Here is a 27,594-nt window from a genome sequence, read left to right on the forward strand (position 1 = left end):
GGATATGGCTCAGAATATTATCTATAGCCCTTGAAGAGGAACTAAATGTCCTTGACTTTGTTTAATGACTAAGCTATTATTATTTTGTCCTGTTTTATTGCTTTCCTTTGCTTCTGCATTTTCTCATTTGTCTGATTAAATTTATTCTTTGGCTAAAGTTTTTCTGCAGACAAGAGGCAGGCAGAGGACATGGGGTAGGGGGTTATTCTGTCATGAGAAGGCTCCATAGGGTCTTGCTCCATTTCACTTTAATTCCCAACTAGGTATTAATAAGTACTTGCAAGCATGCATAAACCCAGCTGGAATCCCCATAGGTAGCCGTCCTCAAGGGAGCTACTTCACCTTTGAGGAACAATTGCCCATGATCAACTTGGGAGCCTAATTTATTTATTTTATTTTTATTTATTTATTTTTTTAATAAGCAAAGCATCCTGAGTACATTCATTTTTATTTTTTTCCAAGACAGACTTTCTGGATATGTAGGAGCCAAAGTTCTGTTACAGTTCTTTTTTTTTTTTTTTTTTAACATCTTTATTGGAGTATAATTGCTTTACAATGCTGTGTTAGTTTCTGCTGTATAACACAGTGAATCAGCTATACATATACATATATCCCCATGTCCCCTCCCTCTTGCGTCTCCCTCCCCCTCTCCCTATCCCACCCCTCTAGGTGGTCACAAAGCACCAAGCTGATCTCCCTGTGCTATGAGGCTGCTATCCATTAGCTATCTATTTTACATTTGGTAGTGTATATATGTCCATGCCACTCTCTCACTTTGTCCCAGGTTACCTTTCCCCCTACCCGTGTCCACAAGTCCATTCTCTACATCTGCATCTGCTGCAGGTGCTCAGAGCACTGAAGACCACTCTTTATCCCGTGTGTCCCTGGAAGAGCAGTATTTACTTAATCGTTATAGTGGGGCTTCCCTGTAAGACCACTGTACATCATGAGGATTAATCTTCAGACACTTCTGCTAGGTTCTCAATCACCTGAGAACACCTTGTGGCTGGAACGAGCAAATGTGCCTTGTTTTTTGGAGATGAATAATTCAGTCTCTCATTTCACTAACAATATTTTGTTCAGATCAAATGTCAACTTTTTTTTTTTTTTCAGTTTAAGCCAAATTTAACAAAACCAGCCACCCATGCATTCCTGGACCTCCTACTCAGATCGCCCTAGGTCTCTGCCTAGGAAATTCAACAGTACCCCCCAAGACTCCAAGTCCTTCGTAAAAACAGCTCAAATATGATTTTTATAATCATCATTTAAAAGCAATGAGATCTGGATATCAGGGGTACTCACTGGAACATCTGAGGAGTACTGGTGGGGCTCAGTGGATCCATGCTGGTATCAGGTCTTCATTCGGCGTAGACTCCAAGTGTCCTCTGGCATTTTCTTCTGATACCCTGCCAACTACACCATGCATATGTCAATGAAAAAATTAATTAATAGTCAATCTAGGTATAAAGTCATATTCCTTGCCTCAACACCTTGTCTCCCAATTTATTGGCCTGTCGTGCAGCGAGCAGAATGAGCTTGGACTCCGTAACAAGTTGTCAGGAGACCTTCAAGATGGCGGAGGAGTAAGATGTGGAGATCACCTTCCTCCCCACAAATACATCAGAAATACATCTACATGTGGAACAGCTCCTACAGAACACCTACTGAATGCTGGCAGAAGACCACAGGCCTCCCAAAAGGCAAGAAACTTGCCACGTACCTGGGTAGGGCAAAAGAAGAAAGGAAAAACAGAGACAAAAGAATAGGGATGGGACCTGCACCAGTGGGAGGGAGCTGTGAAGGAGGAAAGGTTTCCACACACTAGAAGCCCCTTTGCGGGCAGAGACTGTGGGTGGCGGAGGGGGAAGCTTCGGAGCCGCGGAGGAGAGCACAGCAACAGGGGTGCGGAAGGCAAAGCGGAGAGATTCCCACACGGAGGATCAGGGCCGACCGGCACTCACCTGCCTGAGAGGCTTGTCTGCTCTCCCCTCTGGGGCAGGTGGGGACTGGGAGCTGAGGCTCAGGCTTCGGAGGTCACATCCCAGGGAGAGGACTGGGGTTGGCTGCATGAACACAGCCTGAAGGGCTAGTGCGCCACAGCTAGCCGGGAAGGAGTCCGGGAAAAAGTCTGGAACTGCCTATAAGGCAAGAGACTTTTTCTTGCCACTTTGTTTTGTGGTACGCAAGGAGAGGGGATTCAGAGCGCCACCTAAATGAGCTCCAGAGACGGGTGCGAACCACAGATATCAGCGAGGGCACCAGAGATGGGGATGAGGCGCTAAGGCTGCTGCTGCAGCCACCAAGAAGCCTGTGTGCAAGCACAGGTCACTATCCACACCTCCCCTCCTGGGAACCTATGCAGCCTGCCACTGCCAGGGTCCTGTGATCCAGGGACAACTTCCCCGGGAGAACACATGGCACACCTCAGCCTGGTGCAATATCATGCCAGCCTCTGTCGTCACAGGTTCGCCCCGCATTCCGTACCCCTCCCTCCCCCCGGCCTGAGTGAGCCAGAGCCCACTAATCAGCTGCGACTTTAACCCCATCCTGTCTGGGCAGGAGTAGATACCCTCAGGTGACCTACATGCAAAGGCAGGGCCAATCCAAAGCTGAACCCAAGGAGCTGTGTGAACAAAGAAGAGAAAGGGAAATCTCTCCCAGCAACCTCAGGAGCAGCAGATTAAATCTCCACAATCAACTTGATGTACCCTGCATCTGTGGAATACCTGAATAGACAACCAATCATCCCAAAATTGAGACGGTGGACTTTGGGAGCAACCATAGACTTGGGGTTTGCTGTATGCGACTGACTGGTTTCTGCTTTTATGTTTATCTTAGTTTACTATTTAGAGTTTATTATCATTGGTAGATTTTTTTTATTGATTTAGTTGCTCTCTTCCCTTTTTTTAAAAAATATATAGATGTGTATATCTTTTTCATTTTTCTCTTTTTGTGAGTGTGTATTTTTATGCTTCCTAGGGTGGTTTTGTCCGTATAGCTTTGCTTTTGCCATTTGTCCTAGTGTTCTGTCTGTCCATTTTTTTTTCTTCTTGTTTTTTTCTTAGTATAGTTTTTAGTGCTTGTTATCTTTGGTGCATTTCTTTTTTGGTTTGGCTGCTCTCTTCTTTCTTTCTTTTATTTACTTTTAATTTATTTTATTTTTAATAATTTTCTTATTTTTTATTTTAATAACTATTTCTTTTTATTTTATTTTTTTCTTTCTTTCTTTCCTTTATTCTCCCTTTTCTTCTGAGCCATGTGGCTGACAGTATCTTGGTGCTCTGGCTGGGTTTCAGGCCTGTGCCTCTGAGGTGGAAGAGCTGAGTTCAGGGCATTGGTCCACCAGAGACCTCCTGGCTCCATGTAATATCAAATGGTGAAAGCTCTCCCAAGATCTCCATCTCAACGCTAAGACCCAGCTCCCCTCAATGATCAGCAAGCTCCAGTGCTGGACACCCCACGCCAAACAACTAGCAAGACAGGAACACAACCCAACTCATTAGCAGAGAGGCCACCCAAAATCATAATAAGGTCACAGACACCCCAAAACACACCACCAGACATGGTCCTGCCCACCAGAAAGACAAGATCCAGCCCCATCCACCAGAACACAGGCACTAGTCCCCTCCATCAGGAAGCCCACACAACCCACTGTACCAAACTTAGCCACTGGGGGCAGACAGCAAAAACAACGGGAACTACGAACCTGCAGCCTGCGAAAAGTAGACCGCAAACACAGTAAGTTAAGCAAAATGAGAAGACAGAGAAACACACAGCAGATGAAAGAGCAAGGTAAAAACCCACCAGACCAAACAAATGAAGAGGAAATAAGCAGTATACCTGAAAAGAATTCAGAGTAATGATAGTAAAATAATCCAAAATCTTGGAAATAGAATGGAGAAAATACAAGAAATGTTTAACAAGGACCTAGAGGAACTAAAGAGCAAACAAAAAATGATGAACAACAAAATAAATGAAATTAAAAATTCTCTAGAAGGAATCAGTAGCAGAGTAACTGAGGCAGAAGAACGGATAAGTGACCTGGAAAATAAAATAGTGGCAATAACTACTGCAGAGCAGAATAAAGAAAAAAGAATGAAAACAATTGAGGATAGTCTTGGAGACATCTAGGACAACATTAAATCCACCAACACTCGAATTATAGGGGTCCCAGAAAAAGAGAAAAAGAAAGGTACTGAGAAAATATTTGAAGAGATTATAGTTGAAAACTTCCCTAATATGGGAAAGGAAATAGTTAAACAAGTCTAGGAAGCACAGAGAGTCCCATACAGGATAAAGCCAAGGAGAAACATGCCAAGACACATATTAATCAAACTATCCACAATTAAATACAAAGGAAATATATTAAAAGCAGCAAGGGAAAAATGACAAATAACATACACGGTAATTCCCATAAGATTAACAGCTGATCTTTCAGCAGAAACTCTGCAAGCCAGAAGGGACTGGCAGGACATATTTAAAGTGATGAAAAGGAAAAACCTACAACCAAGATTACTCTACCCAGCAAAGATCTCATTCAGATTAGATGGAGAAATTAAAACCGTTAGAGACAAGCAAAAGCTAAGAATTCAGCACGAAAAACGCAGCTTTACAACACATGCTAAAGGAACTTCTCTAGGCAGGAAATACAAGAGAAGGAAAAGACCTACAATAACAAACCCAAAACAATTAAGAAAATGGTAATAGGAACATACATATCGATAGTTACCTTAAATGTAAATGGATTAAATGCTCCAGCCAAAAGACGTAGACTGGCAGAATGGATACAAAAACAAGATGCGTATATATGCTGTCTACAAGACACCCACAGACCTAGGTACACATACAGACTGAAAGTGAGGGGATGGAAAAAGATATTCCATGTAAATGGAAATCAAAAGAAAGCTGGAGTAGCACTTCTTATATCAGACAAAATAGACTTTAAAATAAAGACTATTAGAAGAGACAAAGAAGGACACTACATAATGATCAAGGGATCAGTCCAAGAAGAAGATATAACAATTTAAAATATTTATGCACCCAAAATAGGAGCACCTAGATATATAAGACAAATGCTAACAGCCATAAAAGGGGAAATCAACAGTAACACAATCATAGTAGGGGACTTTAACACCCCACTTTCACCAATGGACAGATCATCCAAAATGAAAATAAATAAGGAAACACAAGCTTTAAATGATACATTAAACAAGATGGACTTAATTGATATTTATAGGACATTCCATCCAAAAACAACAGAATACACTTTCTTCTCAAGGGCTCATGGAACATTCTCCAGGATAGATCATATCCTGGATCACAAATCAGACCTTGGTAAATTTAAGAAAATTGGAATAGTATCAAGTACCTTTCAACCACAATGCTATGAGACTAGATATCAATTACAGTAAAAAATCTGTAAAAAATACAAACACATGGAGGCTAAACAATACACTACTTAATAACCAAGAGATCACTGAAGAAATCAAAAAATACCTAGAAACAAATGACAGTGAATACTTGACGACCCAAAACCTATGGGATGCAGCAAAAGCAGTTCTAAGAGGGAAGTTTATAGCAATACAATCCTACCTCAAGAAACAAGAAACATCTCAAATAAAGAACGTAACCTTACACCTAAAGCAATTAGGAAAAGAAGAACAAACCAAAAAAAAAAAAAACCCAAAGTTAGCAGAAGGAAAGAAATCATAATGATCAGATCAGAAATAAATGAAAAAGAAATGAAGGACACAATAGTAAAGATCAATAAAACTAAAAGCTGCTTATTTGAGAAGATAAAGAAAATTGATAAGCCATTAGCCAGACTCATCAAGAAAAAAGGGAGAAGACTCAAAACAACAAAATTAGAAATGAAAAAGGAGGAGTAATAACTGACACTGCAGAAATACAAAGGATCAGGAGAGATTACTACAAGCAACTCTATGCCAATAAATTGGACAACCTGGAAGAAATGGACAAATTCTTAGAAAAGCACAACCTTCAGAGACTGAACCAGGAAGAAATAGAAAATATAAACAAACCAATCACAAGCACTGAAATTGAGACTGTGATTAAAAATCTTCCAATGAACAAAGCCCAGGAACAGATGGCTTCACATGCGAATTCTATCAAACATTTAGAGAAGAGCTAATACTTATCCTTTTCAAACTCTTCCAAACTATAGCAGAGGGAGGAACACTCCCAAAGTCATTCTAGAGGCCACCATCACCCTGATACCAAAACCAGACAAAGATGTCACAAAGAAAGAAAACTACAGTCCAATATCACTGAGGAACATAGATGCAAAAGTCCTCAACAAAATACTAGCAAACAGAATCCAACAGCACATTAAAAGGATCATATACCATGATCAAGTGGTGTGTATCCCAAGAATGCAAGGATTCTTCAATATATGCAAGTCAGTCAATGTGATACACCATATTAACAAATTGAAGGATAAAAACCATATGATCATCTTAATAGATGCAGAAAAAGCTTTTGACAAAATTCAACACCCATTTATCATAAAAACCCTTCAGAAAGTAGGCATAGAGGGAACTTTCTTCAACATAATAAAGGCCATATATGACAAGGCCATATATGACAAACCCACAGCCAACATCGTTCTCAATGGTGAAGAACTGAAACCATTTCCACTAAGATCAGGAGGAACAAGACAAGGTTGTCCACTCTCACCACTATTATTCAACATACTTTTGGAAGTTTTAGCCCCAGCAATCAGAGAAGAAAAAGAAATAAAAGGAATCCAAATTGCAAAAGAAGTAAAGCTGTCATTGTTTGCAGATGACATGGTACTATACACAGAGAATCCTAAAGATGCTACGAGAAAATTACTAGAGCTAATCAATGAATTTGGTAAAGTAGCAGGATCCAAAATTAATGTACAGAAATCTCTTGCATTCCTATACACTAATGATGAAAAATCTGAAAGAGAAATTAAGGAAACACTCCCATTTACCACTGCAACAAAAAGAATAAAATACCTAGGAATAAACCTACCTAAGGAGACAAAAGACCTGTATGCAGAAAACTATAAGACACTGATGAAAGAAATTAAAGATGATTCAAACAGATGGAGAGATATACCATGCTCTTGGTTTGGAAGAATGAACACTGTGAAAATGACTATAGTACCCAAAGCAATCTACAGATTCAATGCAATCCCTATCAAACTACCAATGGCATTTTTCACAGAGCCAGAACAAAAAACTTTACAATTTGTATGGAAACACAGAAGACTCTGAATAGCCAAAGCAATGTTGAGAAAGAAAAATGGAGCTGGAGGAATCAGACTCCTGGACTTCAGATTATACTACAAAGCTACAGTAATCAAGACAGTATGGTACTGGCACAAAAACAGAAATATAGATGTGTGGAATAGGATAGAAAGCCCAGAGATAAACCTACGCACATATGGTCACCTTAATTTTGATAAAGGAGGCAAGAATATACAATATAGAAAAGACAGCCTCTTCAATAAGTGGTTCTGGGGAAACTGGACAGCTACGTGTAAAAGAATGAAATTATAACACTCCCTTACACCATACACAAAAATAAACTCAAAATGGATTAAAGACCTAAATGTAAGACCAGACACTATCAAACTCTTAGAGGAAAACATAGACAGAACACTCTATGACATAAATCACAGCAAGATCCTTTTGACCCACCTCCTAGAGAAATGGAAATAAAAGCAAAAATAAACAAATGTGACCTAATGAAACTTAAAAGGTTTTGCACAGCAAAGGAAACCATAAACAGGAGGAAAAGAAAACCTCCAAATGGGAGAATATATTTGCAAATGAAGCAACTGACCAAGGTTTAATCTCTAAAATATACAAGCAGGTCATGCAGCTCAATATCAAACAAACAAAAAATCCAATCCAAAAATGAGCAGAAGATCTAAATCGACATTTCGCCAAAGAAGATATACAGATTTCCAACAAACACATGAAAGGATGCTCAACATCTCTAATCGTTAGAGAAATGCAAATCAAAAGTACAATGAGGTATCATCTCACACCATTGAGAATGGCCATGATCAGAAAATCTACAAACAGTAAATGCTGGAGAGGTTGTGGAGAAAAGGGAACCCTCTTGCACTGTTGGTGGGAATATAAATTGATACAGCCACTATGGAGAACAGTATGGAGGTTCCTTAAAAAACTACAAATAGAACTACCATATGACCCAGCAATCCCACTACTGGGCATATACACTGAGAATACTATACTTCAAAAAGAGTCATGTACCACAATGTTCATTGCAGCTCTATTTACAATATCCAGGACATGTAAAACAACCTAAGTGTCCATTGACAGATGAATGGATAAAGAAGATGTGGCACATATATACTGTGAAATATTACTCGGCCGTAAAAGGAAACGAAATTGAGTTATTTGTAGTGAGGTGGATGGACCTAGAGTCTGTCATACAGAGTGAAGTAAGTCAGAAAGAGAAAATCAAATACTGTATACTAACACATATATATGGAATCTAAAAAAAAAAAAATGGTTTTGCGGAACCTAGGGGCAGAACAGGAATAAAGCCACAGACGTTGAGAATGGACTTGAGGACACGGGGAGGCGGAAGGGTAAGCTGGGACGAAGTGAGAGAGTGGTATGGACATAGATACACTATGAAATGTAAAATCGATAGCTAGTGGGAAGAAGCTACATAGCACACGGAGATCAGCTTGGTGCTTTGTGACCACCCAGAGGGGTGAGATAGGGAAGGTGGGAAGGAGACACAAGAGGGAGGAGATATGGGGATATACGTATGTGTATAGCTGATTCACTTTGTTATAAAGCAGAGACTGACACACTGTTGTAAAACAATTATACTCCAATAAATATGTTAAAAAAATTCGTCAATCTAGAAATAAATGGACAACTTTATTTGAGCCATCCTGAAGATTATGTACCTGGAGACAGTCGTTCAGAAAGGTCTGAGGGCTGTTCCACCAGTTAGATGTCAAAGCACAGTTATATAAGGGTCTGAGACAAAGGGTTATAAGTCAAATGACAGATTACACAATCCAGATCTGTGCTTACAAAGCTAATAGTCGGTCATCATAACCCATTAAAAGATTAAGGAGAAAGGTGATCTCCTGAGGAGGTCTGGTTAATGCAGATGCACGTACTCTCTACAAGGGAGGGAAGAGGGCCAAGCAGGCAGATGAAAATTTTGTTTAAATTTTTTTTGTCTTGCCATCAGATATAAATTTTATTTCATCAAGGTCATAGTTAAGTTTGAACCATATAGTGTTGGGGAAGAAGAATTTTCCTCTACCATTCTAGGTTCTTCTCGTTGTTCTAATAATTAAATTGACATGAGACAGATTAACAGGGGAAAATCACACTAAAGTTTAATAGCTTGTATACATGGGCGTGTCCCAGGAAAACTGAGTAAGTCGCCAAAATGACCAAAGCCCTTACCTTAAATACCAGAGGGAACTGCAAGTGGGAAGGCCTTGAAGCAGAATGAACTTGGTATGTTTAAGAAATAGAAAGACCAGTGTGGTTGGAATGTGTGAATGAGATGAGGGTAGAGAGATGATCAAAGGCAAGATCACCCAGGGCCTTATAGGCCATTTAAAGAAGTTTGGATACTATCTTAAAGGGTATGGGTACAATTGAAGGGATTCAACAAGGTCAGCTTAGAGTTTTTAAGAGGTTACTTGGGCTGCTGTTTGGAGAATGCACTGTAACGGTACAAAGTAGAATGCCTCTGTCATCCAGGCAGGAGGTGATGGGGGCTTGAGGCAATGCAGGGACAGATTAGATGTGCAAAATCTTCCAGAGTGAAAAAGAATCTTAATGGATAGGATATGGGTATGAGTAGAAGGCAGATGCTATGAGGATTGTCAATATTATCAAAGGCTTGAAACAAGAGACCCTATAGAAATTACACACTGAGGTTTATCCCTATATTCCTAAAGCTGGTGAGCAATCTCCATGATTCTTGGTAACTTGGCAGAGTTTCTGAAAATCATGGACTTGTGTGACTTTTTCTTCCATTTAAGAAGATTTAGGTTACTGCAAAGGCCACTAGACATGATCAGTTCAACCTAGTAGATACGGAACGAAAATGTATGAAAAATGTGTTCTGCTATTTAAAGAACCACTTGACTAGTATCTTGCCCTGGGGGTGCCATAAAAAGATGTCAGTTCAGTTTGGTGCTCCTCAGGTTGGGTTCTTAGGAAGGAGATGCTGAGGCAGAGTTTGGAGTGCTAGATATTTATCAGGGATCCATACCTGTGAAAGGAAGAAGGGAGAAGCAAGATTGGGCAAATAAAAAACTCAATTTCAATGCATGTCCAACAAAGTGTGGGTCAACCCCGAAGGGAGCTCTGGAGCAAATATTGCCCATCAGAGTGACCTGCATTAAGCCCAAACTGCTGGTTCTTTACATCCTTGCCTCACTCTGTCATTGGGTATAGGCTACCCCAGGAATGGTGTGCCTTTGGGCGAGGCTGTTCTCTGCAGCTGAGTCCAACCCTGAAGCTGGTGACAGGTACGCATCAAGTGCTTTCTAGAAGTGGATTGCACATCCCCATATCCACCACAAGTACTGCATTGCTGAAGAGAAGTAATAAGTAATTTGCCTAGCTGCTTTATTCTTTAATTTAGGTATTTCTTTCCTCTCGAGAACTCAAGATAAAACATACACAAGTTTTTAATCACAAAATATTTACCAGTCACTGGGACAATCCAAGAGAGGGTAACGAAGAGATAAGAGATTGGTTGGAGAAACCAAGATCAGGAAAAGCAATCAGAAAAAACTAATGGAAGGAGGCTTCTAGGAGCAAAGAGAAATTTTAATAAAATACGTGGAGTTATGGCATCCGGTCCTGGACCTTATTTCAAAAATCACTACAATGAACATATCTTTAAAACAGTTTTTAAAATTACATTGTAAAATGTTATTAGCTCTCTTTTGTTTCCTTGACAGATATGGAAAACATGGATAAAAGAGACCGACCATTCATGACAGTTCAGAAAAATGATACCTCAGGTATTTTTTCTACTTCTAAGCCTGTTTTATGATTTATGGTGGATTATTGGTGATATAAAATTGGAATGTTGATTTTCAAAAGTTTAATAATGGAAGGTTCATTTTTTGGTCACATTGAAGATTTCTCCAGTTCCCTTACAATAGTCAGGCCAACCATTCTTTCCTGTGCTTGTCCTTAAATCGTTTGGGAGCTTCTTGCAGTCATGTGATCCATGATATACTTAATAAATCTTAATTGCCTTACATCGCACAGCTGAATTTTTCACATCATTGAGGCAATGATGCTTGAATTACCCAAATTTTTATATTTCATGCTACTTGGCCTTAGAGTATCCTCTACCTATATTTTACTTTATCAAAATAGTTAGTATCAAACTAAACTAGGACATTTTATATGCTTGGATGGAGAATGGCTGCCCAAACATTTTGTATCATTTTAATCTTATCTGGCCTATTAAATTTTTTAGGTTTCAGTTTCAACCTTTTTTCGTATTTAATTGAAATCAATTTTTCTAAGTTAAAAATGCAGCTATGACTTTAAAAATTCTATTTACTTAATTTGATTCATAAGACTGTGATACTTAAATATTCACAGTTGATGACTAACACATTTTAAATAAAAAGAATGGTCACACTTTGTAACTAGACAATATAATTTTCTAAAATTCTCAATGTGCTAACTTAAATGGAAGTATTCCTTTTATGCCCTTTTAGAAGTAATTTTATGCAAGGAATATAGTGGTAATATTTTTTAAATTTCCAGAAATTGAGGTTCAAATATACTACAAATATTGCAATATATTACTTCTCATATTTGCTTAAAAATCTTTAAAAATAAGACCTGCAGTCAACATGTTGCCATAACTCTATTTTGACTTCCAATAACATAATACTATTTCTTTGTCATTTTCTGTTTTTGATGAAAAACAGATAATCTGGTATTTCGTATGAAAAACGAAATGAGAAGCACCAAGTATAAACAAGTAGACTATCAACAATTGCATGCATTAACTGAAGCAAAAAAATTAGCTTCTGCCTCTACGGAGCTAAAGGTTAGAAGTTGTGTGTGTGTGTGTGTGTGTGTGTGTTTTCTAGTTTTGGAAAATTGAATTGCTAGAAAGTAAAATGGTAGTTACAATGAAATGTGAAAATGAATAACATTCTAAATAGTTTTTAGAATCTTCCAACTATTGGTAATAGTAACATTTTTTTTCCTATTTCTTTATTTTTTTGGTTGTGTTGGGTCTTCGTTGCTGTATGTGCACTTTATTTGTGGCGAGCGGGGGCTACTCTTTGTTGCGGTGCGTGGGCTTCTCACTGCGGTGGCTTCTCTTGTTGTGGAACACAGGCTCTAGGCGCATGGGCTTCAGTAGTTGCAGCACACAGGCTCAGTAGTTGTGGCTTGAGGGCTCAGTAGTTGTGACTTCTGGGCTCTAGAGTGCAGGATCAGTAGTTGTGGCGCACGGGCTTAGTTGCTCCACGGCATGTGGGATCTTCCTGGACCAGGGCACAAACCCGTGTCCCCCTGCACTGGCAGGCAGATTCTTAACCACTGCACCACCAGGGAAGCCCTGTGAATAGCAACATTTATTGAATGCTCTCAGACACTGTGCTATGTAGTCTACATGCATTACTCATTTAATGTTCTTAACAACCCCATGAGGCCTGAATTCAACTTTATTTTTAGAAAGATAGCTATCTCATTAATTTTCAACAATTTCTAACATAATCTAAAAAAAATTAAAATTGCTAGTAAGTGCTAGCCATGGATTATCATCTAATTTAAAGCTCCTTCTGCAACACCATACAAAGTATGCCCCCAGGTGCCTCTCTCTTCTCGAATTCCCTTTTTGCCCTGATCTAAGAAGAGGTGAGCCTCGACTAGATTTGAGAGAGGTTTATGTGCAAGTGATTGTGCGCAGTATTTTAGGACCATGGATGCGTTTAGGATTATTCAGGCAGTATGTTTCCCTCTTATGCAAATAATAGAGTACAGTTTAAACGGCATTTTCGTTGCTTGGTTAAATTTAAAAATCTGGTTTAGCAAAGCAACATATTAAGCAATTTACAAGCTTTCATGTGTATTTAATATTTTTGTGTTATATTAGTTTTACATAGCTTTTTATTGTTAATGTCTTTTTAAAAAGGCAACTCTCATGATTTCAAGGCACATTTGATACCCTGTTCTGGGGAAATTACCATATATTCATGAGCTATGTCTCCTCAAACTAAGGAGACCACTTAAAAAGTAGGGCACTCACTATTTGTTTGTTTCAGATATAGCTTTAAAATAATTTAATGTTATTCAAAGAAATTTTATGGCAAAATCACTTACATAACTATCATCCTAATAAAACTATTTTCATATTTCTGACTTCTGTACTGATCTGTTGTATATATACCATCTATACACATATGTATTGATACATATAATAAATACTTATTATGTGCCTTGAATATATAATGGTGAACAATATATAACACCTACCCTCATGGGGTGTACTATTTGCAGGAGAGAGGGAGGAGAGAAGCCAGTGTTTATCAAATAAGCCCTGAAATAAAATTATATTAAATATAAACTCCAATAAAAAAGGCTGTCTGGTGTATAATAACAGGACTTGATCCTAATTGGGTGGGAAGGCTTTTCCAAGGAAGTGACATTGTAATTGGAATCTCAAGGACAATAAGAATTAGCCAAACAAAAACAGGAGTGATGAGTACTCCAAATAGAAAAAGATGCATACCTTATCACATTCCAATTTTTGGATATTTAAGTTGTATCCAAGTTTGTGATATTGGAAATCATGTTTCCGTAAATATCTTCATGCATAGACACTTTATGTGGATAAATTCCCGTGATTGGGATGTCTGAGCCAAAACGTATGAATGTTTTTTAGTTCTCTCCCAAAATACTGTTGTACTAAAGTTGCCACTACAAACGTTTTGTCTGCACCCTTTTCAGTATTGGAATGTGTACAGTTGACTCTTGAGCAATGTGAGGGTTAGGGGTGCTGACCATCTATTGGAAGAAAATCTGTGTATAATTTATAGTTAGCCCTCCTACTCAGCCCTCTGAATCCAAGGTTGCTCTATATCTATGGCTCTACATCCTCAGATTTAACCAGCTGCAGATTGTGTGATACTGTAGTATTTAGTGAAAAAAATGCACGTATAAGTGGACCCATGCAGTTCAAACCTGTGTTGTTCAAGGTTGACTGTACATATATGTTCATATATATATTCCAAATATTATCTATATAACTGTTCATCCATCTGTCTGTCCATCTGTCCATCCATCTATTCCTCTATCCAGATGCACATTTTGGATGAATGGGGAATCATTGAATGTTAAAATCAATATTTGGTCAAAGTGAATTTCTCTTTGATGATAGGATTTCTATCAAAGAGTAAACATATTTAAAATTTTAAATTATTAATGTGGTTTTTTGAGTTTGACATTAAGTTCAGGGACAATAATTTCTTAGCACTGTCAGCTAACTATAGTGCTTCTCTGGTCACTGTGTTATACATTTATGAGATTAAATGGATGATCACTCTCAACTGACATTTTAAATAACACCAATAACCTTTTTGTTCACAGAATATCATTCATGAAGAAGCTTTTTAGTTATATATTTTCTAGAAATAACTTGGTACCTGGGATTCATAGCTTGGCAAATCTCAAAAAATCTCTTGCCATCAACTACTGAAAATGGTTCACATTCTGTAGCAATCATTTTGACAAGCTTTTTTGCTTCCATTTTTAGTCTCCATCAATTCATAATAATAAATAATTTTCCTTTTAAAGCATTTTTGTAATATCCGTTGTTTAGAATTTGGTCAGTGAGAACAAAATGTGTCCTGGATACCTCATCATTTTCAAACAGTCTTCTTTCCTTTACACAATCTTCATTTTTTATTATATCTAGTTTAAGGAAGATTTATTGGGAATGTCATTTTCATGATTTTTGGATTCTTCCCTTCTCATTTAATTTAGAGATATAAACTTGACATTTTGCTTTTAATTTTTTCTTGTAAGATGTGAGCAATTCCCAAATAGGGCTTTTTCTTGAAAGATACATGGCTTAAATGGAATTAGATAACTGAAAATTAAATACAATTCTTAAAATTTAGTTTGTTTAATGTTATGAATGCTAATATATCAAACAGCCTACATCAACTGGAATTATGATAATATTGTCTCTGTTATCCTTTCTTATATTATTGTTTAACATTTTATGAAATATGTGTTGACTGAAGAATATTTTATTCTTAATGTTACATAGTTAACACATTCTCTCTTAATATTTGTATTATCAGTCAACTCCCAATTTTTTTTTACTAATTAAATATGCCCATTTTTTTGCACATGAAATTAACAGCTTTAACAATCATTATTACTACGACACTTTACTGTGACAATATTAAATGTAAATATACTCAAGCTGAATGATAGAATGTTAACATTTAAAGCACATAAGAAGGACTTCCCTGGTTGTGCAGTGGTTAAGAACCTGCCTGCCAATGCAGGGGAGACGGGTTCGATCCCTGGTCTGGGAAGATCCCACATGCCACGGAGCAAATAAGCCCATGCGCCACAGCTACTGAGCCCGCGTGCCACAACTACTGAAGCCCATGCGCCTAGAGCCCATGCTTCACAACTAGAGAAGTCACCGCAATGAGATGCCCATGCACTGCAATGAAGAGTAGCCTCCATTTGCTGCAACTAGAGAAAGCCCGTGCACAGCAACGAAGACACAACGCGGCCAAAAATTAATTAATTAATTAATTTTTTTAAAAGCACATAAGATTTTTGCTTCAAGTTACATCTAGAATGCTTAGCTATATTTGAAAAGAAATTAACAGTATTTTTAATTAAAAATAAATTAGGAAGTCTTGCCTGATTCGTTTGGCTGGTATTGTTATACTGATTAGATGTGATAGTGACCTATATAATTGCTGTGTTATTGATCATGCACAAATTCCAGGATGCCAGATGAGCCACTGATGTGCACATTGAGTAATCTAGTCTTTCAAAGGCTGAGACTGAACCTGAAGCCAAATAGTAGATGTGAGCTGAAAATTGAGACCAATTTTTGGTACATTATATGTTAACTGTTCATTCCCAGTTTAAGTACAAAAGAGATCTTTACAATTATTTTTATTTGAATTTCTTTGCTTAGCAAGAATGAATATTTCTTGTCCAACTCAAGTAATCCATCTACTAGTTCTTTTTTTTAAACACTATATTATGGAAAATTGCAAAAATATGCAAAATTGGAGTGAATGGTATCATTAATCTCCACGTAACATTATCCAGCTTCAACTATGAACAACTCTTGGCCGTTATTTCTTCTGTACTCCCACCTACGACTTCCCTCTGCACCAGATTATTTTGAAATTTCAGACATCATAATATTCACCATAAATATTTCAGCAGTATCTCTAAAAGATTAGGGCTATAAAACCCCAAACCCTACAATACCATTACATTAAGATGTTCATGATTTCTTAATAATTTCAAATAATCAGTGTTAAATTTCCCTGATTGTCTCCAAATTTTTTTCTTAAAGTTTATTCAAATTAGTATCTAAATAATATCCATATATTACAATTGATTTTAATTTTTTAGGTTTCCTCCTCCATCCTCTTGTGTCCTTTTTTTAAATATAAATTTATTTTATTTTATTTATGTATTTTTGGCTGCGTTGGGTCTTCGTTGCTGTGCACAGACTTTCTCTAGTTGTGGTGAGCAGGGGCTACTCTTTGTTGCAGTGCACGGGCTTCTCATTTCAGTGGCTTCTCTTGTTGCAAAGCACGGGCTCTAGGTGCCTGGGCTTCAGTAGTTGTGGTGCAGGGACTTAGTTGCTCCGCACCATGTGGGATCTCCCCGGACCAGGGCTCGAACCCATGTCCCTGGCATTGGCAGGCAGATTCTTAACCACTGTGCCACCAGGGAAGCCCCATCCCCTTGTATTCTTATAATTTAATTTTTGAAGAAATTGTAGTGTTTATCCTTTATAGTTTCTTACAGTCTGGATTTTGCTGATTACATCCTGGTGGTGTCATTAAACATATTTTCCTATCTCTTGTATTTCCAGTAATTGGTAGTTATATCTGGAGACTTGATCAGATTCAAGTTCAATTTATTTTGGTAAGAACACTTATTGACAGAATCTCTGTGCTTGTCTTTTTCTATTATAAATTGTGCTGCAGTGAATAGCTTTGTTCACCTATCTTTTTATACTTCAGCCAATACAGTTTTCAGGTAGATTTCTATAGGTAAGATTGCTTGGTCAAAGGATAAATCCATATGAAACTCCAAATTCCCTTCTACGGGGGATTGCATCATTTTGTATTCCCACTAGCAACATAAGAGAGAGAACATGTTTTCCCATAGCCTCACACAGTGTTTTGTTAAATATTTGAGTTTTCGCCAACCTGATAAATGAGGAATTGCATCTTAGTATAGTTTTTAAAAAATTTTTATTTCTTCAGTTCTGTATTGAGTTATAACTCACATATAGTGAAGCACACAAATCTAAAGTGTACATATCAATGAATTTTGACATAGGTACATGTAACCAACACTTAAATTGTCCACTAATTACTGTTGTTTATATCTAAAGATGGATCATCTGGCCCAAAGGGTATTTCAGGGTACCTATTTAGGGTTTTATTATCTTGGCTCATCACAATAAACTACTTTCGAATGTATTACTTTTGTAAATTTTAATTCATCAGCATTTTGCATAAATCATCATCCACCTAAAATATTGCTTTCAAATGGCTTATTGCTCAGCAAAATGAATTGGAATCCCCTAGAAATTACTCTATTGAAAAAGATACAATTTTAAATCTTCTTGTTTGTTTAAAAACTTTATTTTTTAAAAAAAATTTGGCCAAAGATAGAAGTAGAGTCAATGAGTTAATTTACAAAAAACTCAGGATGTTCTGCAAAATATTCGAAGTGTCTAGTGAAAAACTGTAGCTTTATTTTCACTTTTATAGTCTACTTAATTGGCCTTTCCCTGGGACCAAAGGCAGTAGCATTGATTTTTCTTTAAATTATAGAAATGTGTCTACATCTTTCACCAATGTGTTTTAATTTTTTTGTATAGTATGGACCAAATATGTCAAAGAAATCTAATTTTTAAAGTTGTGCCTGCTGCAACAAACTTCAGAGACTATAGATGGTAAATAGTTGGAATGAGTTTTAGGCATTCTTCAAGCAAACACAAGTGTCTGATTTTAGAAACACTACATATATACTTTTATTTTTTCTGCGAAATAGAGAGATGGCTGTATGTTTTCCTGCAATGTCCTGTTCTGACTTATTTATTTATTTATTTTATTTATTTACTTGTGGCTTCATTGGGTCTTCATTGCTGTGTGTGGGCTTTCTCTAGTTGTGGCGAGCCTGGGCTACTCTTCGTTGCAGTGCGTGTGCTTCTCACTGTGGTGGCTTCTCGTTGCAGAGCACGGACTCTAGGCACACAGGCTTCAGTAGTTGTGTCACGTGGGCTCAGTAGTTGTGGCTTGCGGGCTCTAGAGCACAAGCCACAGGAGTTGTGGCGCAGGGACTTAGTTGCTCCACGGCATGTGGGATCTTCCCGGACCAGGGATCGAACCCATGTCCCCTGCAATGGCAGGCGGATTCTTAACCACTGCACCACCAGGGATGTCCCTCCTGTTCTGATTTAAATGTACTTTTCTCCTAAATTTCATAATTGTAGCACTCTTTAAGAAAAGATTTGACTTTGCCTTTGTGTTTTTTGGTTTTTTTTTTTTGCTGTACATGGGCTTCTCACTGTTGTGGCCTCTCCCGTTGCGGAGCACAGGCTCCGGACGCGCAGGCTCAGCGGCCATGGCTCACGGGCCCAGCCGCTCCGCGGCATGTGGGATCTTCCCGGACCGGGGCACGAAACCGTGTCCCCTGCATCGGCAGGCAGACTCTCAACCACTGCGCCACCAGGGAAGCCCCAACTTTGTGTTTTTTTAAGCAATGTTTGGGTTATTTTGTTTTCTTATACCCCTAATTTTGAATCAGTAACCAGAACAGTGGAAAGATAAACTCAAGGTTATGGTAATCAGTGAATGACAGCTAGAAATAGCATGCATTATAGTCGTTTTAGAACTTTTCTTCTGAAGTTTTTATATCTTCAGTATTGATCTGTTAAGCCTTTCAGGGTACTAAGTATTCTAGTAACAGGGAAAATATAAAATATGCATATTTCATCAAGTTTCTGATTTCAGATTAACACTTTTATAGATGTTTAAAAGTATTAATATGAAATACACAAGTTCATCATGTACATGTCAGTCAGAGTCTAACCACTTAAGGATTTAGAATGGAGGGGTCTTTAATGCAGGAAATCGTTACACAGGTGATAGAGCTGAGAAGCCAGAGGACTGTGAACCAACACAGGGATTAGAACAGAAGTGAGTCATTGCCTTGCCTGGGTTGGAGGGACATTTAGAAAAAGCAAGGTTGTAGTACACCCCATAGGCTGAGGTTACCCAGAGATAGTTAGAACCATAATAGAAATGTCAAGAAATGTTGGTGCAATGGAGAAGATGCAGATGCTTGTGGAGACCCCTCTGGGAGAGAGAGGGCAGGAGAAGTGAGTAATTCTTTGGCTTCTCCCTTCCTCCCTCCCTCCCTCCAATCTCCCACTACCAATGTCTCCCTTTGGCTGAACCCAGCTGTAAGGCAGTTGCTAGGGGTGTCTGAGAAACGCAGGCTGCTCTCTGATGTGGAGCAGACGAGGAAAATGGCCAAGAATGGATCTTAAGATAAACAGACCCAAGCCTGACATATCTTATCAACACAAACCCAAAAGCATTTTTTAAAAGTCATAAAATTCGGGAAAAATTTAAATTTAGTTGAAAATTTGGGTTTCAATGCTACCTGATTTTTCACTGTTTCCTTGTTTAGTACCTTCAAATAAAGATTTGCCTGAAATTTAAAATTTAAGTTTTAATTTAAAATTTTATTTACAAAGTCATGGAGTTGAAAGATTAAAATTGTATATACAGTTCAAGGTCACATTTCTAGTAGATACTGAAGCTGAGACTAAAGCCAGGCCTCCTAATAACTTATCCAATGACCTTTTCCCATCCAGTGCTGAAGGATCACATAAAACCAATCTGCGGCTTCCCTGGTGGCGCAGTGGTTGAGAGTCCGCCTGCCGATGAGGTTCTATGTGATTATGCTGTTTATGAGTTTGATGGTCTTGACCAAGTCTTTTAACCTCTCTGAACTTCACTGTCCTCATCTATAACATGGGAATAACGATGCCTATGATGCCTGGCAGGGAAGATGTGTAAAAAGGCAAGAAAATATATGGAATACTCTTGCAGATTTTCTGGGGCTAGATGAATTAAGGTGTTATTTATTGTATGTATGGAAAATAGAATTACTTCACCTTTAGAAAGTGCTAATGTTAGAAAATGCACGAATAGGACTGAAAAAGAATAAGTATTTAACTTAGAAATTACAGATTAAACATTTTTATTGTGGAAAACACTTAAAAGACATGGAAATTGCTCCTCTTTTGTTCCTTTAAATCTAGATCAGAAAAGCAGTGCAGACTTCAAAGATATCTAAAGAGCAAACACTAATAAAGCAACACAAGCAAGTGTGGTGGCAAGAACACCAAAGGCTAAATGAAGTCAGGTAAGAACTGAGAGAAATCTCAATTAAGAACATGCAGGAATTACTGAGATGCACTTACCTAGGTAGATGTTCTGTAAATTTCCATATTAATTAAACTATTATAATCAAAATTTAAAGTTACAGTTGAATGTGAGTTAAATTAAAATCCTTTCATTTCTTCAGTTTAATTTGGAATCCAGTGAATATATTAATATGTCTTTTCCTTTCCTTAGGAAAAAAAGAAAGATAATCTTTTATGTCTGCTAATCACTTACTCTTCTGCACTCCCATTCATACATGTATTTATTTATATTATACTTAGTATTTTGGACTATAATGTTTTGCTTACATATTTGTCTTCTTATGAAGTGATAAACTTCTCAAGGACGAGCATCCCATTATATTCATCTTTACGTAGGATACATAGAAATAGACAGATTAAATGCTTTCAGTAAATGAATGAACTAAGGGATTCAAGTTGAGTGATTTCTAAATGTAATGGCATCATGACTAACTTGTTCAGTTTGGATTTTTGACTTTTACTATTATTTCCAACAGTCACTTCAAGATGAGTTAAAACAAAATAATGATTTTATACTTGATCTTAAATGTAATCTTTGAGAAATAAATTTTTTTTCAAAGGTCAACCAGAAAGTGAAGGCAGATGTGTTTCCCCTCCTTTTAAGGCATATATATTAGTTTTAATGATGGTGGTATTTATAAAGTATGCTTTTTAAAATATATGCTTGTAAGCATATATTTTATATAAAAATAGATAATTTTGTGGTCTCATTCTAAGCTAAATTTCCAAATACCATTAACTTCACTTTTGACATGGGTACTTTTCATATTGATAGGAGTTTCCTATTCTGGCAAGTACTTCCTAAATGTGACATAAAAGACTCATGATTGGAAATAGTTTTACATCATTACATAACTTAAAACAGAGAAAAACAAAATTATATAGACTGTCATTCATACTTCCACTATAGAAACAAATCAGGCCCATTTTATCCCTCAAAATGTCAACTTTTATGGAGAGAACTTTTGAGCCCATTGGAAATTTTTTTTTAGATTTGCATAATTGAAATATGATAAAAACAAAAGCCATTAGGAAGTTTTAATTATTGTGCTCACTGATGCAGGCTCAAATGTAAGGATGCTGGAGAAAGTTTTTTATCTTGGCTCTTCCACACCCTTCCTACCGTGTATATACCTTGTTCTTGAGCGAGATAAAGGAGGCACATAGATTTCATTATGGAAAGTAATTCTTTTGGGTGACCTGGAATGACACAAAGGTGATGGAAATGAGGAATATTCAAGTAATAACGTTATGTCTTGAAACTTGTAAGGGTTGAAAATTGGACAAAAAAGAAGAATTCCAAGATAACTTTCTGTGTTATTCTAGAATGTAGGCTAATTACAACGTGTATTCAGTGAAATTAAAAACTATTAGTGATAGGAGGAAAGTTTGAGAAATGGCTAGAAAGTTCGAGAATTTAGGGACGACCAGAAAAGCAGGAGTTTAAATTCTATCAGTGTCTCTCAATCTTTAAAACCTACATTCCCTTTTAATAAAAGATGGAAAGTAAAATATTCTTACTCATCACCATAAGAGACTCCCATCTGCGAATTTCAGGTCCCCAGCAGGTAAGGACCTCCAATGACATCTGACTTTTGCTGGGTAACTTAGAGTATGCCATCGTATGTTAAGTACTTTACATGGTTTGTTTCATTTACAGTGACCCTACGGAGTAGGTATCATTGTTATCCTCATTTTACAGATGAGAACCTTGAGGTTCAGAGGATTAAAATTATTTGCATAAGGTAAACCAGCTAGTTTTTGTGGAGGTGGTATTGAATCACTTGCCTTTAACTCCTGTGCTCGCTGACCTTGGAGCTGTGCAGCTTTTTCTTTTTTCCATGGGGTTCCATTCACATCACCTGAGATCTAAATGGTCTAGGCTTACTAGGAAAAAAAAAAGATTTGCCAAACCTTAATTCTTTAAAATCTGTTGTAAGAAAACTAGACAATTAAAATTTCAAAATATAAAATTACATTTTAAATTTATAGAATTTAATATTTAAATTTATAAAATTATATTTACTATGCTTTCCAAACTATACCCCTTGAAGACCTTGATACACTTTGCCAGGAGTGCTTTCTTCCTTGTTTCAGAGTGACTGATTTTGAAATTAAAGAGGAAGTTATTTGTATTGGCCATGTGGTAAAGAATTGCAATTATTATTTTAATAAGAACTTTTGACTAATAAAGTTTGAGGGATTTATTTGTAAGCCTTACTACTTTTACTGTAGTTTCTGTTAGAAATATATGTGGTCTCTTACAATTTTATTTTTAAAGTATCACCTTTATACAGAATATATCATGGAGCTTTACCAACAACAATTAAATATTGTCTGGAAAAGTGTCTTTAAAGATGAAATTGAGGTCAGTATTCATAACTGTGTGACTCAGGCCATCTGAGAATTTGCTCTGATTCATTCCGTAGCCAACAGTTGTGAGATTTCCCTCTCTGCCCTCTGTGGTACACAGCTTGGGACAGACTCTTAAAAGAGAGTGAAGCAGATCAAATAGCTAGTCTGAGGTACCAAGCTGTCTGAACTGCTGAGTTCCTTCCTTATTGGAGGGATATGGCTCTGGCCTTCAGCCTGCTCTGGTGCCCGAATTTTCTGCTGATCTCCTGGCTGTTAGTTCCACTAAGGAACTTTAACATCCTCTCTTACTCTGCCTTTCACAATCCATGCCCCTTTGCTTATTGTTTGCATAAATGGCTTTTGATTCTACCAGTCTCCAGTGCCCCATGTTTTCCTTGTTCTGCTGAAATTGGTAACTAAGTGTACCCTAGAAATCCTAGGAAGCTCTGGGTAATTTTTGATGTTCTGAGGAGACTGACTGTACTACACCTAGAACTTTGGCAGCGTCCTGGGAGGACGAGGACCTGTGTGAAAGTAGAGTCCTGAGAGTTCAAAAATGTCCTCACCAGGCAGGTGGTTGCATTGCAACTGGGCATATCTAGGAAGTAGATTAATATATCCTCTAGGCAAACAGTCACACAAAATCTCAGGAGAATTTTTGTAGTATCATCAGATTCAGTGGTACCAGAGGACAGGCCAAGTAACAGTAGGAGGTACTTAAGTTGGCAGATCTGGATATGGAATATTGCCTTACATTTGTCCCCTATTCAGATGTGGAGACAGTTGTCTGTGCTGCAGAGTTCTGACTTGGTGAACACCTGGGACTGAGTCTACATGTCAGTGGTGAACAGGCAGGGTTTTCCTCCCCAGAGTTACCATTTTAATGCTCTTGAGTGCATCGCAGTTTTTATCTATATTTCCAAAATCATATTCTACAAAACAGAAATATTCTTCAAGATACTCCATGGAAAAAAAAAATTTTTTTTAATTAAAAAAATAAGATACTCCATGGAGAATAATGAATTTCATCATCCTAAAAATTAGGAAAATACTTCATATTTCATCCCCTTTTTGGATAACCTCAATGTACTTTAGCATAATCAAGTTTCTGAGAAATCCTGCACTGTGGAAACTTGTCTGATTTGTTTAGTTCACCATTTCCCAGTTTTTCCTAGCATCTTATTGATGTTTCTGTTTTACAGGACACAATTTGGGAACGTTAGCCTGCATTCACAAGCTAGTCTCAGAGTCGTGTAGTACTTGCTCCTGGATTTTGTTAGGCAATTAGGACAATTAGATAAATAGGCTGGTCTTGTCTGATGGTTCAGGGTTGTTAATCTACAAAGCCAGGATGGAGCTTACTAGAATTATTATATGCACAGTAGCAGGTTGATCTCCTGTATGAATAAAGCCACTTCTCCTGTTGGTTTTTATGTTCTGCTATGGCCTTCTAGATGCTGAAAATATAAGAGGGCTGACCTAAATGGTTTAAAGTGCTATATTTTTGTTTTAAAAAATCCATTATTTAATAACTTGTGGGTTTACTCCACTATTATGCACTTATTCTCCATATAACTTTCAAATGTAATCTTAAAAATACCTTTGACTGGGACTTCCCTTGTGGTGCAGTGGTTGAGAATCCGCCAGCCAGTGCAGGGGACACGGGTTTGAGCCCTGCTCCAGGAAGATCCTACATGCCACGGAACAACTAAGCCCGTGTGCCACAACTACTGAGCCTGCACTCTACAGCCTGAGAGCCACAACTACTGAGCCTGCATGCCATAACTACTGAAGCCCGTGTGCCTAGAGCCCGTGCTCTGCAACAAGAGAAGCCACCACAATGAGAAGCCCGCGCACCGCAATGAAGAGTAGCCCTCACTCGCCACAGCTAGAGAAAGCCCGCGTGCAGCAACGAAGACCCAACACAGCCAAAAATAAAATATATAAAATTAAAAAAAAATACCTTTGACTAAGACCACATGCTAGAAAAATAGACAGTAAGTGTCATCTACAATAGGACCCCTCCTTTATATATACAAACAAAACACTGTCCCACATTTGTGAATTGGCTTAGAAGATGATGGCACATATGTAATATAAAATACTATGCAGCCACTAAAATAAATGGCAATTATGAAAATTATTTAGAAATATCTTAAAGTAAGTTAAAAAAGAAAAACCTGAATATAAAATGGTAAATATGCCATAATTACAACTAGTTAAAATATCCATACATGTAGACAAGGGTTAGAAACTTATAGGCAAAAATAAAAATAATCATCGTATTAGTGTTGTAATTGTTGCTATTTTCTTATTTTATACCATTTAAAATATTGTATCTTAACAGTCATAATAAATCAAAACTCTTTTTATGATTTTATTAAACCTGCCATAAATAAGGGATAGACTGCAATATTTTTAGATGTCCATTTAGAGCTGGTTATAGTTTTACTCTAAAATGACTATATTTAAATAATATAGTAAAAGATTATTGAGATTTATTATGTTTTTGGTGTATAAAAATATATACTTTTACTCCCATTTCCCTAGGTCAGGACCTCCTCATCTCTGAACTTTTTAAATAACCTCCTTGTTGATCCAGGTTTGCCTGATCCCCTCCTCTTCATCTTCCACTTTTATTGTTCACCCTCCTTCTAGCCCATCCTCCATCTTGCTGCCTTGGAAATCTTTCCAAAACACAGATCTGAGCTGGCATGGTCAGTTTAATATCCCTCAGCAGCTTCCCAGTGCCCGGAGCTCTCTCCACCCGAAATAGTGCCAGGATGTACCCCGTCCTTGCCTTGCTCACGCTGTTACTTCTCCTGGAGTATTCACTTATGCTTCTGTCTATATCAGTGTCCTGGCAAGTACCTAATCCATGTTAGGAATTTAGTATGTGGTCTGAATTAGTGAACAGGTGAATAAAACCACATTAGATTGAGTGTTTCTACTGTTAGTTCTTTTTTAAACCTATATATATATATGTTTATGATTGTAAAAGAATTGATTGAGATAATGTCTATTTCAGATGGAAAATGGAATCTGAAATAAAATCCTTACTCAATGAAGAGAACATTGGAAATGAATGTCTTTCTGACCTTATGAATTTCGGTAGGTTTTTTTTTCTTTTTTGGTTCCACATTTAAAGGGGAGCTTTGTTTTGAAGATTAAAGTGGGCCACACACTTCATGTTCTTTTAATATTGCTGTTTGCTTTTTTCTAAAGGAATCCAAAAATAATCTGCATCTAATGACCTGTTCTTGAAGAAACTTAAAATAATAATGTGTTGCTTTGATTTAATTTTGTTTCACCATAGAACAAGAGTTATCGGAACAATGGTGCACATATCTTAAAAATGTAATAAATCCTCTTCAGCAATTGAGAGCAGATCTAAAATACAGACAGCATCACATTTCACAGCATTCACACTCACACAGTGAATCCAACTCTGTGAAAGTACTGGAAGAGGTCAGTATATTTCCTTTCCTTTTTTTTTTTTTTTTTTTTTTTTTTTGCGGTTCACGGGCCTCTCACTGTTGTGGTCTCTCCCGTTGCGGAGCACAGGCTCCGGACACGCAGGCTCAGCGGCCATGGCTCACAGGCCCAGCCGCTCCGTGGCATGTGGGATCTTCCCGGACCGCGGCACTAACCCGTGTCCCCTGCATTGGCAGGCGGACTCTCAACTACTGCGCCACCAGGGGAGCCCTCCTTTACTTTTAGTAATGTAATATTTTATTTTTATCCCAATTAGAAGAGTTGGAGATAAGAAACATGTACGCCTTATGTATATAAATAGAAGGTATAGCAAATTCTATCTACTCGGTATCTTAAACGTATCCCTGAATCTGTCCAAACATGCTAATTTCTCCCCGAGAATGTTTCGATGACCTCGTAACTGGCCTACCCGCTTTCATTCTTGCCCCTCCTTCCAGGGTATTCTGAAATCCTATCATAGGGGAGGGGGTCAAGTTATCCGCCTGGTAAATCCCTGCAGGGCTCCTGCCGGCCCACAATTCCTCCTGCGATAGGGGCGGGGCGGGTGCGCAGCCGTTAACTGTTACCTAGAGATCGTTAGCACGAAACCGTCAGCACGCGACCACGAGCGAGTGACCCTTAGCGCTGCGGTTGGAGGTCCCGCTCCGACACCAGTCAGCTTTATGGTGGTCCTCGCGGCAGAGAATGTGGTGAGAGGCGGATCGCAGCCTTCTCCCCCGGACCCTCCAGGCCCATTGGCCATGGGCCAGCGGTGAGCTGGGGGGCGCCCCGGGACAGCTGTCGTCTGCAGAGCTCCAGAGCCCCTGCCACGGCTGCTCACTGGCCGGGCCCAGGCCTTGAAGCAGCCGCAAACCTCTCCTCCATTCCCACCTCTGAGACCTAATGGCGGCAGCGGTCTCCGTCGTCGCAGTCCGTGGGTCCCGGCCCTGTTTGGGCGACCTGAGGGCAGGCTGGGCCCTGGGCGTC

At 38.0% G+C, this 27,594-nt stretch overlaps 1 protein-coding gene across 1 annotated transcript in view; it reads left to right on the forward strand.

The window, feature by feature from the left end:
* CCDC148 (coiled-coil domain containing 148) overlaps window positions 1-27,594 on the forward strand; it is a 253,020-nt gene that overhangs the window by 71,784 nt on the left and 153,642 nt on the right. The window contains exons 2-6 of the mRNA XM_024735924.1: window positions 10,976-11,038; window positions 11,969-12,090; window positions 20,614-20,717; window positions 26,162-26,244; window positions 26,450-26,601. Of these exons, the coding sequence (XP_024591692.1) occupies window positions 10,976-11,038; window positions 11,969-12,090; window positions 20,614-20,717; window positions 26,162-26,244; window positions 26,450-26,601 (524 nt within the window). The remainder of the gene's footprint in view (window positions 1-10,975; window positions 11,039-11,968; window positions 12,091-20,613; window positions 20,718-26,161; window positions 26,245-26,449; window positions 26,602-27,594) is intronic.

Source organism: Neophocaena asiaeorientalis, unplaced genomic scaffold, assembly GCF_003031525.2.
Source record: "Neophocaena asiaeorientalis asiaeorientalis breed wild unplaced genomic scaffold, Neophocaena_asiaeorientalis_V1.1 scaffold72, whole genome shotgun sequence".
NCBI classification, from domain to species: Eukaryota; Metazoa; Chordata; class Mammalia; order Artiodactyla; family Phocoenidae; genus Neophocaena; species Neophocaena asiaeorientalis.